General features: G+C 46.3%; 1 protein-coding gene across 2 annotated transcripts in view; it reads right to left on the reverse strand.

The window, feature by feature from the left end:
• Window positions 1-20,036, reverse strand: part of LOC121721443 (thrombospondin type-1 domain-containing protein 7A) — a 110,007-nt gene that overhangs the window by 9,022 nt on the left and 80,949 nt on the right. For both annotated transcript variants that reach the window (XM_042108371.1, XM_042108370.1), the window contains exons 15-24: window positions 18,812-18,990; window positions 17,995-18,000; window positions 17,296-17,429; window positions 16,812-16,965; window positions 14,142-14,283; window positions 12,581-12,696; window positions 10,190-10,307; window positions 1,681-1,826; window positions 954-1,128; window positions 152-325 (exon numbers count right to left, since the gene is read on the reverse strand). In XM_042108371.1, coding sequence (XP_041964305.1) covers window positions 152-325; window positions 954-1,128; window positions 1,681-1,826; window positions 10,190-10,307; window positions 12,581-12,696; window positions 14,142-14,283; window positions 16,812-16,965; window positions 17,296-17,429; window positions 17,995-18,000; window positions 18,812-18,990 — 1,344 coding nt within the window. The remainder of the gene's footprint in view (window positions 1-151; window positions 326-953; window positions 1,129-1,680; window positions 1,827-10,189; window positions 10,308-12,580; window positions 12,697-14,141; window positions 14,284-16,811; window positions 16,966-17,295; window positions 17,430-17,994; window positions 18,001-18,811; window positions 18,991-20,036) is intronic.

Raw genomic sequence — 20,036 nt, forward strand, 5'->3', positions numbered from 1 at the left:
ATCTATCTATCTACTGTATTTATCTATCTATCTATCTATCTATCTATCTATCTATCTTTATCTATCTATCTATCTATCTATCTATCTATCTATCTATCTATTTCAATATGTGTTCACAGTGAATTGAGCGGATGTGGTGAGAATGTCTGACCGGTGCAGCGTCTGGACTCCCACTCCTGGTCGGGGCACTGCATGAGGTTCTGCGGCTCCTGTGCGATGACGGCGCGCGAGCGGGCCTGCAGAGCAGGGAAGTCCAGCTGCTGGCCCTTCACACACACACTCTGACAGGGGCTCCAGTCGGACCACTCCATCAGGTAGCAGTCACCTGAGGCAGAGAGAGAGAGAGGGCGACAACGAGACATGACTTAGCCAGAGCAGAGCAACAAGAGCAACAAACAGCAACATGACTTACATGTACAGCAACTGTCTGTCGAGTTGGAATGATGGATATACTCCGATGTGGAGTTCTACATGAACGTTTGAAGGGGCCTTTTGTTAAGGTAAAAGCAGCCGCATGTGCTTATTGTGTGCTTATTGTGTGCTTATTGTGTGCTTAATGTGTGTCAAGGTCAACATGCTGGTGATAATAGGACATGACTTTTGTCATAACAACATTTCACTTTGGACAGAAGTGTCTGTCAAACACCACAACCATAACCAGCAGCAACAGGACATTATTTACATCTTAAGAATGTGAGTTCTTGGCATGACGTCATACCGTTCATTTCCATGACATACATTTACAAGGAGTTTTCAGAATTTCAATTCTGATCTGAGAAATTCACCAAAGTGAATCTTTAAAGCTGATTTAGGTTGTGTATGTCCACTGTTGTGTCTATGTATTTCTGTATGAGTGTGTGTGCGTGTATGTATGTGTGCGCGTGCATGTGCGTGTTAGTGTGTGTATGTGTGTGCGTGTGCATGTGCATGTGTGTGTGTGTATGTGTGTGTACCTGGGCAGGGCAGAGTGCAGGGCTCCTCTAGTACTATGCGTTTGTCCCCCTCCACGGCCACCTCCAGTTCCACACACAGCTCCTCCTCTGCCACACTGCCCTCGCCCTGGGGAGAACCGTCCGACACCACGCACGACAGGTTGCGGAAACGCAGGCCCTCTCCACACACCACCTCCTACAGAGACACACACACACACACACACACACACACACACACACACACACACACACACACACACACACACACAGACAGAAGAGGATTAGAGTGGAAGAAGAAATAAGGCACATTTCATTACAGAAAAGAGACTGGAGCCAAAAAGTGTAGAGACACTTAAGAGCTCAGCGAGCTTGAAGGGAAGAAAGAACAATAGTGAAGAAAAGAACAGTAGTGAAGAAAACCGAACCCCGACCAGTAGGCCCGGCTGAAGTGCCCTTGAGCAAGGCACCTAACCCCTCACTGCTCCCCGAGCGCCGCTGTTGATGCAGGCAGCTCACTGCACCGGGATTAGTGTGTGCTTCACCTCACCGTGTGTTCACTGTGTGTGCAGTGTGTTTCACTAATTCACGGATTGGGATAAATGCAGAGACCAAATTTCCCTCACGGGATCAAAAGAGTATATATATACTTATACTCAAACAAAAATAGTCTCTCTAAAGCAATGAAACATGATGGTGAAACTAATTGGGAACCCCACAGACCCCCCTCAAGGCCCCCGCGTGGACTCACCTCCACCCTGCACTCTGACCAGGCGCTGTACTGCCATCTGTAGCAGGGCCGCACTGGACATGGCTTCCACTGTTCCATCTGCGCCGGGCATGGCCTTCCATCCCCCTGAGATGCCCGCATCACTGTCCGCTTTCGCCACATTCGCCCTGCAGTACACACACACACACACACACACACACACACACACCAAAGAACAGAGGTCAAAGGTCACAACTCTACTTACTAATGATGATGTTGGTGAACGTGCTGCAGTGGGAACAAGAGGTGGAATGCTGTATATGTGAAAAGAAAGAATGGGAGTAAGAGAGAGAGAGAGAGAGAGAGAGAGAGAGAGAGAGAGAGAGAGAGAAAGAGAGACAGATGAAGGAAGAGAGGAGAAAAACTACACACTACACTCTCCCTCAACCACTAAAACAGAATAAGGCAAAAGTATAGAGAGATAGGGGAGTGGGGTGGGGGTGGTGTATCCCCCTCTTACACTCACTCACTGCTAAGATATTAGGTACAAAACACTAAGGGCCTAATGATGGGTAAACTGCAAAGTCTAAAGTCTAACCTAAACTAATTTAATAATTTAATAACGAGGAAAAATATGCTGATTTAACCCCACAAGCAAGTAGTTAACTCCCACACACCACATGATAGCTTTAGTTCATGCAGGAGACACTTTACTCACTGACTGACTGACTGACTGACTGACTTTGCTCACTGACTGACTGACTGACTGACTGGCTGACTGACTTTGCTCTCTGCTCATCAGTTAAAGGAGGGCCCTAAGAGCCATGGGCCTTGGGGACGCCACACAGCACATATCCTTTTCCCCCGCCGTCACACCAAATGATGGCAGTGTGAACTGCATGGTTTGTCCCCAAATGACTTTATAAGTGCTTGTGAGTGGGGAGTAGGGGGGCCGTCTGTGGCAGCTTGTGATTTTCCACGGCGACATGGCAGGACATGAATAGACATGCAGGCTTGCTGGATGTAAGCGACTTTAGCCCGGGCCAGAGAAGGGATTTAATCTGCTATCTCTTGGGTCCGCTCGAAAACGCCGGCACAACTGAGTCGATAATGTGGCATAAATGCCCAGGGAGATGCCCTACCTTCAGACAGGAGGAGGGAGAGAGAGAGAGGGAGAGAGAGTGAGAGGAAGGAAGGGGGGAGGGAGGGGGAAAGGGAAAGAGAGAGTGGGAGAAGGAGAGAAGATGGTGGTAGTGGTGGGGGGTAGATGCATGCTGCCACTTAAGCTCATCTTAGTTCAGTTAACCACAACAACACGCTCTTATCTGACATTCCACAAAGTCTTTCCTTACACAACGGAGAGTGCTTACATATGGAGTCACCCCACAGTGTCCAGAACCTCCATGCTCTGCATGCTCCACCTAGCAAACCATCTTAACATCGCTGGGTCTTATGGCCTGCTGCTGAGTGGCGCCAGTTTGACAAGGATGTAGGTGCTACCCTTGAAGCATCATCAAGGGGGGGTGTAGAGCATCGACTCCAGGTGATGTGCACCTTCATCATCAGCATTGGTGTCGAGAGGTTGGGCATCAAGCAACCGAAAGCCAGCATCACGGTCAAGCCAAACTGGCGCGAGATTAAGATTACCCACCTCAGGTAAGCACTAAGGTCTCTGAAGCAGCAGTACAGGAAGGCAAGTGAAGAGGAAAAGACCAGCCCTCACAGAGCTTTGGAACATTGTGAGACAGAGACTCATCTCCCTCCACCACGCTGACTGTCACAGGAGAAGGGGCTGAGAGAGAGAGCTCGGAAGCAGACAGCCTTTATAGCAAATCCATTTGGATTTACCAAACAGCTCCTTGGGCAGAAGCGGAATGGGACCCTCACATGCCCAGAAGAGCTAATCAACCAACACCTCAGTGAGACCTACCGTGACAGTAGGAGAGAGGAAGACCTGGTCTCCTGTGGAGCGCTAATCACACCACCTAACCCTACTATCCAGTTCAACATCAAGAAGCTAATCACACCACCTAACCCTACTATCCAGTTCAACATCAAAGAGCCCACTCTGGCAGAAGTCAGGGATACAGTCAGGGTCGGCACAGTCGACTGCAGCTCCAGGGCCAAGTGGAGTGCCATACAAAGCATACAAGGATTGTATGCCCGAGACTCCTGCAGAGACTATGGAGTCTCATCAGGGTAGGTTGGTTACCAAAAGAGGAGAATGCAAGTGACAGCACGCAGTTCTGCACCATCTTGATGCTCAGCGTAGATCCTTTAAGATCCTTGCAAACCGGCTTACTGAATACCTGAGGATATACCTGAGGAATTCATACATGGACACGGCAGTTCAGAAGGGAGGACTCCCAGGTGTGCCAGGCTGTATAGAGCATACAGGAGTGGTTACCCAGCTCATCCCTGAAGCAAGGGAAAACCGAGGGGACCTGTCAGTCCTTTGGCTTGACCTTGCTAATCCTATGGATCCATTCCACATAAACTGGTGATAACAACCTTGGCAGCATACAACGTCCCAGAGAAGGTCCGAGAACTCATTCAGGACTACAGCAGCTTCAACTTGAGATTCACTTCTGGGGCATAAACATCTGCATGGCATCATTACTGGGGCAATAACATCTGCATGCCATCGCCTAGAGAAAGGCATCACTGGTTGTACCATGTCAGTAGTGTTGTTCTGCCCTGGCCCCAATAACCACCGTGGAGGGCTTCGAGAGAAACATCAGCCAGTTCGTGCGGAGGTGGCTTGGCTTGCCACAGAGAGCCTCAGCAGCATTGCACTGTATGGGCCCACCAACAAGCTCCAGCTTCCCTTCACCGGCCTGACAGAGGAGGTTAAAGTCACCAGAGCCAGGAAGGTGTTACTTTACAGAGACTCAATTTACACCAAAGTCTCCTCTGCAGGAATCGTAGTGAAAACTAGGATGAAGTGGCAGGCTGGTAGGCACTGTGGCAGTCGAACGAGCAAGGCTTGGTAGTCATACTGTACAAGACCCCATTACAACAAGGCTCAGTGGGGAGAGAAACGGCAGCTAATCCAGGAAGAGATTCGTGCAGAGGTGGAGGAGGAGCACTGCAGTAGTGACCATGCGCCAGCAAGGAGCTTGGACCAACTGGGACCAGGTTTCTACCCAAAAGATCACCTGATCAGAACCAGCAAGACTCAAGTTTCTGATTCAGTCAGTGCAGGATGTCCTCCCAAGCCCTTCCAATCTGCATTGTTGCTTGGCAGAAACACCTGCATGCCCATTGTGCTTAGCAAGAGGTTCCCTGGAGCATATCCTAAACTGCTGCCCGAAAGCCCTGGGGGAGGGTAAGTACACATGGCGCCATGATCAGGTGTTGAAGGCAGTAGCTGATACTATCTTCACGTGTATTCAGCAGAGCTAGCATCAGCTCCCAGCAAGGCACAACATCACTTTTGTCAGGGCAGGATACAAAATACAGACAGGGCAGAAGACTTCAACGGGGCTGCTAGCCTCAGTGCGTGATTGGCAGCTGAAAGTGGACCTCGGGAGACAGCTGAAGTTCCTGGAGCACATTGTGAGGACGTCACTCAGGCCAGACTTGGTTTTAACATCAGACTCCTCAAAACAAGTGGTGCTCTTGGAACTTCAAGTTCCCTGGGAGGACGGCATGGGGGAAGCCCATGAGCTGACGAAGGCCAAATACGACCTGCTAGAGACCTGCTAGAGGCCTGCAGAGGGAACGGATGGAAAGTCAAAGTCAAAGTCAGCTTTATTGTCAATTTCTTCACATGTTCCAGACATACAAAGAGATCGAAATTACGTTTCTCACTATCCCACGGTGAAGACAAGACATATTTTACCAATTTAGGTCCACAGACAAACATAACATTCAAGTAAAACAAAAAAGTAAGTAAATAAGTAAATAAGAGGGCACATATAATAATGAAAAAATAAGAGCAGCAAAATTTGGTTGAAATTGTGCATAGACAGTCAATAAAATACTAGTGCAAAGTCAGGCCAATAAAAGGCTTGGTAAGGTAAGAAAGAAAGTGGCATAGTGGTGCAAGTTATGTAAGAGCAGCAGAAGTGTTGTGTTTTCAGGACAACAACACCAAGTTGTAAAGTGTACAAGTGTGCAAGTGTGCAAGTGGAGTAGTGCAGGCGGCCATTTTGGGTCCAATGTCCAGGATGTTATGTAGCTGAGGGTGGAGTTCAGCATCCTTACAGCTTGGTGTATGAAGCTGTTGGTGAGTCTGGTAGTGCGGGAGCGCAGGCTTCTGTACCTCTTCCCAGAGGGCAGTAGATCAAACAGATTGTGAGCGGGGTGACTTGCATCACTCACAATTTTGGTCGCCTTGCGGGTGAGGTGGGTGGTGTAAATGTCCTTCAGGGAGGGGAGTGAAGCACCAATAATCCTTCCAGCTGTGTTCACTATGCGCTGCAGGGCTTTCCTGTTGTATTCAGTGCAGCTTCCACCCCACACAGCAATACAGCTGGAGAGGATGCTCTCAATGGTGCCTCGGTAGAATGTGGTCATGATGGCTGGTGGAGCACTTGCTCGCCTGAGTTTCCGCAGGAAGTACAGGCGGCGCTGAGCTCTCTTCGCCAGTGATGCAGTGTTGGTGGTCCAGGACGGCACGCTGTGAGCCTATTGAGGTGGGCTGCAGGGGATTACCAAGGCAGTCTCTGCACCGGGCACTCAGGCTCCTTGGCATCAGAGGGTTGCAGGAGAAAAAAGCCACCAGGAACATCACTGAAGCTGCAGAAAAGGCTTCAAGGTGGTTGTGGATTAAGAGGGGATCCATGGTGTAGCAGGCCGCTTGGACACAAGGTTGGGTCGCCCAGGTGAGGGTGTCTGATGATCAGTGTTGGGAACGTTACTTTAAAAAAGTAATTAGTTATAGTTACTTACTACTTGTTCCAAAAAGTAACTGAGTTAGTAACTGAATTACTCTATGATAATAGTAACTTGTTACCAGGGAAAGTAACTATTTGCGTTACTGTTAAAAAAAAGTTGCTATATGTCAAAGAATTTAGATTTTTTGAGCAGCCAGTTGAAATGAGTAGAATAGACAGGTGTTTGTAGGCTACATAACTTTCGATATTTATTAGATAGATAGATAGATAGATAGATAGATAGATACTTTATTGATCCCCAAGGGGAAATTCAAGATATTGCACATCGACAGACCTACGGTTGACTTCAGCCTGTGTCATAGGTTTTTGTTGTGAGGCAGAAAGATCTAGATTTTGCTGCTTGGAGGACTTTGCTCCGAGTCCTTCTTTGCTAGTGAATGGAGAGCTATCATCTGTGGTGGAGGTATCTGTGTTTTTGGCCACTAGCTTTAGATGTGTGTGTTAAATTAGATGCTTCATTAAATTAGAGTTGCTTACAACGGATGTCGACAAAGTCAATAACGTTAACGGCGTTGTAACGACGGGAAAAGTAATTACTTAGATTACCCCGTTACTGAAAAAATAACGTTGTTAATAGGGGTGTGAATCTCTCATGTAAAAGACGATACGATTCACATCTAGATACATGGGCACGATTCGATACAAGAAAAGATACATGTTCATAAAAAACGATTCAGTACGATTCGATGCGATGCGATTCGATGCAGTTCGATGCAGTTGAAGAATGGAAAGCATTCTGAAAGATTTTTTATAATTTGCTTAAGGTGCACATTAATTTTATATTATCAATTATCATGGTCATGTCAATTAGGCAAAAAAATGTGTGAATATGATTATCTAAACTGAGGTTTGTATCATATACTGTATTGAAATTAAAAAAGAATAGTCTACATTTTAGTTAAACACAGCAGCCAAATACAACATAAAAATACATTTTTATAGACTTTATAGATTTTATAGAGTTATATCTGATTGTTTTCAAGGAGCTGTAGCCTATTGTTGAGGTAAGACAATACCGAAATAAAATAAAACAATACTTAAGACAATCTTGGCCTTTTCTCAGATAGCCTACAAGAACAAAATAGGCCTAGCCTACATATCAATGAACTGGGCCTATTTTGTTCCAAGTCTGAGTGAATATGAACAAAATAATAATAATTTGTGCATCGTTTTAGCAGCAAGGGCCAAATTATTCTTTAACATTAAGGAAATCCCTTCATCAAACGTAAGGGTACTCTACAGACTATCGTTGCCGTTTAGGAATGCTATAGTAAGTGTTTAATTTCGCGCTGGATTTTGAAAAACAAAAGAGTAAAAACTGTCAAAGAAACGAACAAGTGCGAGTTGTCACGTGCTTAAGTTGCAGTAGATGTATGGGTAATGAAGTCCTTTGACAACTTTGGGCAATGAGTGTAGCCCAAAACGAACTTCATTACTCCCAAATTCGTGCCACGTGTAGTTTCAAAACAGGAAGTGGGATGAACGCGCTGCTTGCAACGTAAATGAGAGTCTGAGCGAGCAGAAAAGGTTGTGAACCAATTCGTAACAAGTAAATCGATATAACGACCGGCTCATTTCAGTTTTATTCTGATATGGGGCTTTACATATCGATGTAGCCGTATCGTACACGTTAAAAACGGATACCGATACGTATCGGTTAATCTTTACACCCCTAGTCGTTACCTAACGCCGTTCTTTTAAACGGCGTTATTCCAAACACTGCTGATGATCAAAAAAGACCCCAAACACCCAATGACCTTGGGTCTATCACTGATAATCTAGAGGGTATTTGTAGAAGGTATTTCTCTGAACTAGTCCACATTTACAGTAAATGGAAAACATCGCTGTCAAATCAATTTGGTCCATCTGCAAGAGCACACACATAAACACTTCATATACACAAACACAAACAAACACAGACACACAAACACTTTCACAACACCAAGCATGTTTTTTTTTGTGCAAAGGCATACTCACAAACACACATATGGATATGAAGAGGCATATGTTTCATAGCATATGGTTTCATGGCATATGAAACCATCGGCAGCATTGACATTAATTATTGTCCAGGTTTCCTGGTTTATCGCTCATGCTCAGAATCAAACAACAAAAACATCTGCTAACATCTCTCATCTTCCCTCTCATCAACATCTCCCTTTTCACCTCAGCTTATCCAATCTGCCTCACTATGCCTGCCTCCCTCTCTCTCTTTCTGCCTCTCTCTCTCTCTCTGCCTTTCTAGACATCCTGTTTTTCTCATTTTCTCTCTGTCTATGTGTCTTCCTCTCTCTCTCTTTCTCTCTCTATCACTGTCTCCAGAGTGCACAGCAGTTAGCCTGTCAGTCATTCGCTGTGGCTCCAGTCATGTGCTGTGGCTCCAGGCATTTGTATTCATTAAGCAGTTCCTGTTCTTGGGGAAGAGGCCTTGATGAGTGGAATGAACACCCCCCAGACCTGATTAATGATATTTGCCTGCTATTTGAACACATCCATACAAAACAGATGCCACTTGTTTTTTTTCTTCCCTTTTCTATTTTTTTTACCCAAAGATCAGGCACCTCACTCTGAAACGCATAACAATATTAGCTGTATTTCGGAACAAGGGACAGATTTATCAGCTGAGTAAATCGCATTCCGAATTTAAAGAAGTGCTTTTGTTGTTCCTGTTTTGGCAAGGGCACATTGACATTTCAATTGCAGTTTGAGTTGTTGTTTACCACAAGCACCCCATGCACAGACAAACAAAAACACCTTTTTAATAATCTCTCTCTTCCTGCTCCCTTCCTCCCTCTTTCTCTCTATAGATATAAACATGCTTATACATCCCGAGTTCCTGTACACCCCCTTTCTATATTTTATTATATATAATAAAATATAGAAACATATATATATGTAAGGGATAATGTATACAACGCCGGTCATTATTGGGAAAATAAGTCCCGACAGGGCGAACCGGACCCCAACGCACAGCGGAGGGGTCTTGTTCCGCCCTGAAGGGACTTATTTTCCCAATAATGACCTGACCGGCGTTCTATACATTATCCCGCTTATTACACGACTTGCCAAACCCAAACAATAAACTCCCCACGATTTGATTCTTTAGCCTACATAGCCTAGAGCTAGGCTATAGCCTATTTGTTACCATTTCATCATGGCTTTTGCTGAGAAACAAGTAGTTCGCAACAGCACACGCTGAACTTGAATCAAACATTCTTTAGAACACAGCTGATCAACCGTCCGCTTTCACTTTTGAATGAAGTTCCAGTCCTTGCGTAGTGATATGAAAGACGTGAAATAGAAGCACAAAACCCATTTTCCTTGACAGCGGCCTGTTATAGCAACGTCTGTTATTGAGAATTAGTAGACCATCGAACGTTGGGAAGGCCCATTCAAGTGAATGGAGCATTCTTCAGCATTATGAAGAGCCGTGTAATAAACATATTTATATACTGTATATATATATATATATACACACACACACACACACACACACACCGATCAGCCATAACATTATGACCACTGACAGGTGAAGTGAATAACACTGATTATCTCCCTATTATAGCATCACACACACACCCTTTCTATATCCCATACCTCTGTATTCTAATTATACACTGGTAAAGACTGAATGGGTTTCAGGGTCTCACCTTCCAGTCCGCAGTTGTGGGAGCACTCCGACCAGGCGGACCAATCGGAGAGCTGGCAGTTGATGGGGCACTCCACTGTGCAGGACATGTTCATCTGCCACCTCCTCTCCAGGCCCAGCTGCAGGAGCCACAGAAACACACCAGCGTCAGTCGACCGGACACACTCTCAGCGCACCATCCATGCCCTCATTCATGCACTCATCCGTCCTGGGGTCCAGCCACTCTTCCACTCGTCTAAGTCAAGTACTCCTCCATCGCTCCTTGTTGCCTATCCATCCATAACTCAGTTGTTCAGCGTATACACTCAGTTCTCTATCCATCTCTTGCTTCAATCAGTTTACTTCTGTCTTTTATTGATCCAGCCATCTATCATTCTGTTCATTCAGCTATGCATTTCTTTAACGGTCCCAGAATACAACAAGTCAATCCATCTGTGGCTCCACTAATTCATCCTTCACATCCTTCAATCTATATTGGAGTACTGTATTAAGCCTGTGGTGCTTGAAAACTCGACTCATACCATAAGCTGAAAAGGTCCTAAGAATAATTAAAAATCAATACAAAATCAATATTACGCTGAGGATAAATATCTTCTAATATAATAACATAATGTGCATTTGATCAGCCTGCCTGTGGCAACAATAAAATACTACACACAGAAGATCTGTATCACCAGTAGATAAAGCACTTGGTCAAACTCCAAAATCACATCATTATGTCTGTGATCAAATGGCAACAGTATTTGTCCTTCCAGCTACTGCCAAGCAAATACACCCTTCGACCCAATTTATTATATGTGACCAGCTTGTCACATTCCCTTTAGGCAAACATGCTTAGATACCGAGATCAAATAGTTTTTAACCGGTCAATTGAATGAGAAAATTCCACTAATCTTTATTAATGCATTTAGAAATCTATTTGACTATGGGGAGTGATGACTTGTGTGCCACAGAGACGATGCAGCAGAAATGTAGAGCGATGTGAAGGCCATCAAACTTGAATAGCGAGCCTGGCCTGGCTGCAGACGTGCCTTCGCCTCATACAGTCTTTGCCCTTTGCAGACAGAAGTAGCATGGACTTGAATGAGGCGGACTGGAAATTGGGTTAGGGGGTTGATATGCAGCGAAGCTGATTTCCTTACTGCTTTTCTGTTTTTTTATATATATATATATATATATATTACAGCCCAAGGGGTCCAATTAAAGTGACCCTGAGCTGACCGCATTTGACTGATCTTTCACCAACTCGCATACAGCGCTCACATTACCACTGCCTGCTGTGCCAGTGTGTGTGTGTGTGTGTGTGTGTGCGTGTGTGTGTGTGTGTGAGTGTGTGTGAGTGTGTGTGTGTGTACGTGTGTGTGTGTGTGTGTGTGTGTGTGTGTGTGTGTGTGTGTGTGTGTATGTAAATATGTGAGTGTGTGTGCATGTAAAATAACCTTCATTTCACATAACTGCTAATTGCATTCGGCCGGAGCAGGAATCGGTGTTCAGAGCAGGTTTATAATGATCACAAAACGCTGTTAACAGCCTCTCAAAGCAATAACTCAGAGGCAGAGGAAGAGACTTTGCCGGTATACTAATGCTCCACCGTACTCCACTGTGGTCAGCTCGACCCCTTTTGTCTTAGAGCCAGTTTCTGCTCTTTCTCACATAGCCCGTCTAGAGATCACCTTTCCACCTCCCTCCACTTCTCCCCACTACTCTCTCCTCGAGGTCAAGTCGTGCTGCTGCCTTTATCCATGAAGACCACTCCTCTCCGCTCCTCTCCATGCATAAACATCAACTCAAGGTCAAGAGGGGCTGCAGCAGCGAGCTGCAGCTCCAGAGATCGCGAGCTCCACTGCCTCACAACAAGGCCAAGCCGTGGACTAATGAGATCTTCATCTCTGCTACTATTTGCTGGTGTTTTTACATAGTGCGCGTAATGGAGTCAGTCAGCCCTCCATTATGACCCCTGGTGTTGAGGAAATCTGGTCAGACTCCGTGACCGTGAAGGGCACCACTAGAGCAAATGGTGTAATGTATTTTATGAAGTGGTGTGTAAGTGTGAGTGTGAGTGTAGCATCATATTAACCACTAGAGCAAACGGTGTCTTTTATGAAGTGGTGTGTACTGTAGGTGTGAGTGTAAGTGTAGCGTCATATAACTTCTGGAGCAGACGGTGTAATGTCTTTTAGGAGATGGTGTGTATGCGCATGTGTAAGTGTAGCATCACATTAACTTATGGAGCAAACAGTGTTGTGTCGTTTTTATGTCGTGGTTTGCTGTGATCTGCTGAGGTTTAGTGCTGGACATTGGGGCAGAAGGGTGATGTGGCTGGATAGAGAGGGGAGAAGGGAGATGTGGCTGGATAGAGAGGGGAGAAGGGAGATGTCGCTGACCCACTCACCTCTTCGCAGATCTTCAGGTCTACAGACTTGCCGTCGCTGCGGACGCAGTCCAGCATCCTGGTCTTTAGGCCCACCCCACACACAGCGCTTGGGCTCAGCTGGCAGGTGCTCCAGTCTGAGGACACACACACACGTACAAACACACATGCACACACACACACAAACAAACACACAAACGTGTACGCACATACACACACACATTTGCTTATGAATCATCATGACTTGATGGCATAATTCAAAATCAATCTAACAGCACCTACCTAACACCTACCTACCTCACCAATCCCAACCAGAGGCTCATGTGTGGATACCAGTGACTGTTGTTTGTTTTCTTTGAGTGTGTGTGTGTGTGTGTGTGTGTGTGTGGGGGGGGGGGGGGGGGGTTGGTCACAGTAAACAGCCTGCCGAAGGCTAATTGAGTCTGACGTGCGGCAAAGAGACATATCTGGCTGGTCAGGGGCAGCAGCCCAGAATCTCACACTACACAACTCTGGAGCATGGCGGCCTCTCCATAAAGTGCCAGACCGGGCCAACGATATTATTTATCTGCCTGGAGGGCCTCTCCTCAAAGGCGAGAGGCTGCTTTGAGAGCACCATGGCAGCTCCACAGAGCCCCACATCATCATGAAGGGAATTTCTTACACTCCCAGAGGGACAGGGAGAGACAGATGGAGAGAGAAAGAGAGAAAGACTGCGGAGGAGCCAGACATTAAAAATACCTCTTTTTCTTTTTCCCCCACATAACAATGTCTGCAAGCACATAATGTCTCTGTGTGTGTGTCAGTGTGTGTGTGCGTGCACGGTTTGAAATGCTGGAGTGCCTTTGGGATGCACACTGCTGGAAGAGGAGGCTGTGGGTGAATGAAGAGTAAGTGTGCAGACAGGCTCTCTGTGAAGTTGCTGACGACACAATCTCCTGCAAGTCCCGGGTCACTTACGGCCCTGTGAGTACTTTGCAAGTAGATTTGTGCACCGAAAAAACCCCCATAATTTAGCAGGCCAGTCAACACACAGCACACACACAACAAGGGCTTTGGAGTGCGAATGATTGGAGATGGAACAGCAGATGGAAGAGGGGCCAGTGTGCAAAATGACAAGAGTTACTTGAGGGGAAAAACAATAAACATTACACATTAGGGGGAAACAGGGGAATTGCACTTAGAGGTTGTACTATTTCCATTTCAAGCTTGATTCTCTCAAATAGACACAGTCTCCACATGTATCTGGATGTGTGTGAGAGAGAGAGAGAGAGAGAGAGAGAGACAGAGAGAGAGACAGTTTTTCCTCTGATTTTTAACTATATATATCTTTTATCACACACACAAGTTATAATAGCCTATGTAGATTTCTATCTGAGGGAATGTGTGTGTAAGTGTGTGTGCCTGTGAATTGACATCAGCATTTGAGAGAGTGCTTGTATGTGTGCGACAAGAGAGGGCTTTTGTGTGAGTATTCATGTGTGTGAAGGCGTCTGTGTGTGTGTATGTGTGAGTGTGTGTGTGTGTGTGTGTTTGTGTAGGATTGTGTTTTTAGAAGCATCCATGAGTACGCCCTACTTACCTGTGACGTTGTAGGTGTAATGGTAGCAGTTCTTGTTGAGGAGGCAGACCTCTGTCTCCAGGCTGTCTGGACACTCCTTCCCACCGCCCGGCTGCCTGATGGCGTACGCTGTCCGGATCCTGTCCATGCGCCCATCACATGGCTGCAACACAGGCAGAGAGAGAGAGAGGCTAGAGCAATCACCGGGCTTGGCCACACAGACACACAGGCTCACACACACACACACACACACACACACACTCTCTCTCTCTCTCTCTCTCTCTCAGTCACACACACACACACACACACACACACACACACACACACACACACACACACACATACACACACACCACACATAACTATAATTGATGAAGCTGTAGCAACATCACAGGGCTTGGCCACACACACACACACACACACAGACACTCACACATACACACACGCTTTCTTTATCTCTCTCTCTCTCTCTCTCTCTCTCGCACACACACATACACACATAACTACATACTTAATGAAGCTGTAGCTTGGGCTTGGCCACACACACACACACACACACACACACACACAAACCCTCTCTCACTTTCACACCCACACGCACACTTTCGACTGCTGACGTCAATCGGCTGAGCCACAGGGGGAAAAAGAGGCCGTCGAGCGCAGCTAATGATAAGAGAGAGAGATAACGCGCCGAGAGATCACAGGGGCGCCATTCCCTTTTCCACTGCTCCACGGGGCTGCACGGGGCTGCACGGGGCTCCACGGGGCTGCACGGGGCTCCGCTGCCTTATGGACGACGGAGTCCTGCGTCAGTTTCAGCGCCTTGTGTTTTTTTTTTTTTTTTACTGTTTATCCGCTTCCTGTGAGACCTACAGATGCTGCCGCCTATAGAGAGCCTGAAGACGTGCACCCCAACCCCACCCTCACACCCATAGTCTTAAATGAGAACGAGCATCTCAGAAACATCAAACACGCATACTCTCTCTCTCACACACACTCACACACACACACACACACACACACACACACACACACACACACACACACACTGCTGCATGGGAGAAGCAGCCCAGCAGGCTCTCTGAGGGGCTTTATGTTTGACTTACACACTGGCCACAGCATGCCAATGGAACACAACGATTCTGAATAGCTAACTCTGTTGCCCCCTCCACTTCTCTCTCTCTCTCTCTCATTCTTTTATTCACATTCTCCATTCCTCTCTTTCCCCTTAGCCATCCTCTCGATTTCTCCTTCTTCTCTTCCGCCCTCATTCTCTCATTCCTCTACCTTCTCCCCTCTCTTTCTCTTTTTCTCTTTCTTTCTCCATCTCTTCCTCCTCCTCCTCTCCCCCATCATGAATAACACATTGGACAGCCCCACAGGTGCGACCGCCGCTTCACGGTGGGATTTAAATTGGAGGGAAATCAGCGTGTCAGCCCCTCAAAGTAAATAGCGTGTGATTAATAATGACTCACGCTTGAGGGCAAAGGTAGAGACAGTACCAGAGAGAGAGAGAGAGGATGGGAGAGAGAGAGAGAGGATGGGAGGGAGAGAGAGAGAGAGAGAGGATGGGAGGGAGAGAGAGAGGATGGGAGGGAGAGAGAGAGAGAGAGGATGGGAGAGAGAGAGAGAGGATGGGAGGGAGAGAGAGAGAGAGAGAGGATGGGAGGGAGAGAGAGAGAGAGAGGATGGGAGAGAGAAAGAACAGTGAAGTCAAAGCGCCCCTGATATCGCTTTTCTTGTTTTCTCGGCGGTGTTAAGTCAGCAGCAGTTTATGCTTGCTTACTGTCCAGGTATGTGTCCTGTTTGGTGGGGGAAGCCGGGAAGGAGGTCGAGTTGAGGGGAAAGGCGCTCGCCCTGTCGGCCTGCTTTAGATATATGCCCCTCACACCCCACCTCTCCCTCCCTTCCAAGTCCATCTCTGACCCTGCTTAACAAGTAGCACGGCTGACAGACAAAAAAAAAAATTCTCTTGATTAGCCACTTGTGTCGCCTAAAATATCTCAGATGAAAGGGACTGCCTAAATTCTGGAGATGTACATAATTGAGATCAAGCAAAACTATTTATATGTCCAGGCTGAGGTCTTTTTTCCAGTGGACTTCACGTACACACGAGTGTCAATTAGCATCAGGAGGCTTTTAACAATACAAGGGCACCTCTAGAGATTACAAAATGAACAAACTCAAAGTTCAAAAGGCATGAGGACAAGACCAATACTTACAAACTCATACAAATACTACTGTTATATTTACTCTATTCACCTCAGGCATCACAGGTTCATAAGATAAAGGCCAAGGGACTGAAAATGGAAGAGCTTTGTTCAAAAATTCTACATAATATGTCAGAGAGTGGCTCAGACATAACAGTTGATTCATGTCTCATCTCGATAAACTTGACTGGACAAACAATATGACATAAAACAAAACCTAAATATGACCAAAAAAAGAATACAAAGACCAACATGAAAATTGAGTGAATGTTTCTCCAGACAAAAGCAAAAATGGGTACAATTTCAACAGAGAAAAAAATAGTTGAACTAAAAATCACTCTGCCTGAGTCTGGGTATCACGTCTGGGAATCAAATTCTAAAGTGGGTCACACATAAACAGTTCAACTTAAAAACTAAGATCTCACGGAGTTACAGGCTCCTTGTTAACTTGGCTAAGCGTTTCACAGGTCGACACTCTTACCATGTTACAGGGGGTCCAGGCAGTCCAATCTGACAGGACGCAGTCCTCTGGACAGGGCAGCCGACCCTCCCGCGTCCCCAAGGGCATCTCCTCCGGGTCACACAAGTAGTCCTCCACGGGGTCCGCAGGCCCGTCCACCGTGTTCAGCATACACCTGCCACACAGGCCAGGAGGAGGAAATGATGAGGTCAGAACAGAGCCGACAAGAAAACACATCAACTGAACTCCACTCGTCCACTTACACCAGCAGTGTTAAAACTGCAACAGGATGTGTTTAAAACTGCAACAGAAATATTTAAGCAGTGTTGGAGCGAAACATCCCAGCTGTTTTCGGATAAAGCCAGTCTGTGCTGTGCTGTGCTGTGCTGTTATGCTTTCTTTGATACGGTTGTTTGTTCAGGAAGCAGTCCATGAAGGTCCATTTCTGAGTGTTGAGGGCAGTGAGTGGTGGTCCCTGTGGGTGTATGATGTGTCGGTTCTGTACCTGACTTTCCGGGTCTGGACACCCTCTCCGCAGTTCTCTTTCAGGTCCACGTTGCTGACCTTCCACACGCTCCATGGGTCTGCCACCCAGATGTACTGGCTGCAGTCACTCACACACGGAACCACCTCATACACCTGTGGCCAGCCATACACACACACACACACACACACACACACACACACACACACACACACACACACACACACACACACACACACATCATAGGATATAGCATAGGTATGTGTACACATACTCACACAGAGATACATACACACGTTAACACATTCACATACAATTACATCCACTCATGACCCATGCACAGATGCACACACATACACACACACACACACGCACACACACATTATAACAGAGAGCACTCATAAGGAGCAAATAATGACACACACACAAAGTATAACAGAGAGCATTCATAGAGAGCAAATAATGACGGAAAATTCCGGAATGTGCACTGGTAATTTAAAAAAATCAGTTGATTATTATCAGATGATCTTCTGATGGCTTAATCAAGCACTGTGCTTAAGGAGTGCTTCATTGTGAATAATGAAACACACACACACACACACACACACACACACACACACACACACACACACACACACACACACACACACACACACACACACACACACACACACAGCTGTGCCTGAGGAGTGTGTCACTGTGAAGATGACGAGCTCTTACCTGGGCCTGGAGGACGAAGCATCCATAATGGACATGTTTTGAGACATGGCAAGAGACAAAAACAGAAACATGAAGAGTGAGTAAGACAAAGAAGGGAGAGAGATAAGACAAAAGAAACATATGATCTGGCTGGTCTTTAAGCCTGGCTGTCCAACTGCATACAGTACAACCCACCAGTGAGAAACGGTTCCAAGCCCTGGGTGACCATGGGACGGTGACGACAGCTAAACTGGCAAATAAACTGGCCTGATAAAATAAATATTTCAAAGCGCACAGACCAACATGACCTCAATCTCCAGTGATGCTAATCTGTTTATAAATAGAGAGGGTAGAGATAGCAGAGGCAGAGACAGAGAGGATCAGGCTTTTTTTTAAGCAAATCAAAATAAAACTCCAGGAATGAACGTGTCTGCGGAGGGAGCTTTTCTGGGCTCTGCTGGACCCTATTTATATCGCCCCGGTGGTGCTGCCCTGTGGCAGCAGATGAGAAACGATCCGGAACCATCTACAGCCCTTCCCCTGGGACTCGTAGAGGTGTTCATTTGCACCTCTCCACGAAAAAAACCGAACCCAATCCCTCATCGCTAATGGAGAATTTAACAGAGACACACTACAGAAATGGACAAAAAGCGAAATACAGAAAATCTGTGGTGGCTGAGAAGTACTTCAAAGCGCACAATTTCAACATCAAAAAAGAGTTTAACAGGAGCTCAAAAATACATCTGTGAGTGAAATGAATTAAAAGCGTCTGGCGGTGTTGATTAGGGTGATGATGAAAGGCAAGGTGTTTTTTTTTCTCTTCTATGCACACACACACCTGATTAATGTGGTCCAGTTTGGGACATGGCCGGCCACCGTTGTACGGCTTCTCGCGGAGCCACTTGGAGCGAACTTTGACCCCGCTGCCACATGACTTGCTGCAGCGGGACCAGTTGGACCACTCGCTCAGTTTGCAGTCGGACGGACAGGGGATGATGCACGCCTCTTCGATGTAGCCTGTGGGAAAATGAGACAGTGTTAGATGGGCATGCACACACGCATTCACACACACACACACACACACACACACATACACACACAGATATGTAAACATACACACACACACACACACACACACACACACACTCACTCATATTTCAGAGAGATGCTCTAGGCCAGGGGTGGGCAAACTGCGGCCCGCAGGCCGGATCTGGCCCGCCAAGCACTTTCATCCGGCCCGCCGAGCATTTCATTTGGTTATCAGGCTGCTCGCTATTTTTTTCCTGCGATTGAGACGACGTTGGTTAGCTTTAAACTGCTTTTCACTCTCCTTAGAGAACATTATGTCAATGTCAAAACATCATGTTAAATAGAGATAACATCATGTTAAACTAAGTTAACTCTTAGTTATCTCCTTTGCAGCAGATCTAACGTGAACATTATAGGCCTATGCGATCCATTTAATTGGGAACGCGTCTGCACTCACAAGAGGGGAGAGAGAGCCGCAGGTTCCAGCTCGCTTGTCATTGTTGATAATTGATATCTCCTTCTAATAAGAAACTTTGAAGGCAACAGTAGTTCCCACTACTGACCATTTAAAAACTGTGAGAGGGCCCAGTACAGCGATAGCGATAGCCATAGCGGAGCAGGCAGAAGATCAAATAAACGTGAATTAAAGCGACTGTCTTAAAGCGACAGTGCACAATTTATACATTTGTTAAACAGCATAAAATTAGCAGCATTTTTAAGCAATTCATATTTTAAAATAAATACTTTTCATACTAAATTATAGGCTATAATAAATGTATTTTTTATGTGTGTGTCGTGGGGGGGGGGGGGGGGGGAGGTTGTTGTGCGGCCCGCCGGCCAGTTTTCAAAACCCAATGTGGCCCTTGAACCAAAAAGTTGGCCCACCCCTGCTCTAGGCCCAGTGTGCCGGGTATACCCCACAGCGTGTCATTTCTCCCGTTTAAAGGCAGAGCCCTTTTGGAGACACAGCAATATCCCATCGGGCCAAATGTGAAATGTGATGTGTACAAACCCCAAACATACCCAGAACTTTC

This window comes from Alosa sapidissima, chromosome 10, assembly GCF_018492685.1.
Source record: "Alosa sapidissima isolate fAloSap1 chromosome 10, fAloSap1.pri, whole genome shotgun sequence".
NCBI lineage: Eukaryota > Metazoa > Chordata > Actinopteri > Clupeiformes > Clupeidae > Alosa > Alosa sapidissima.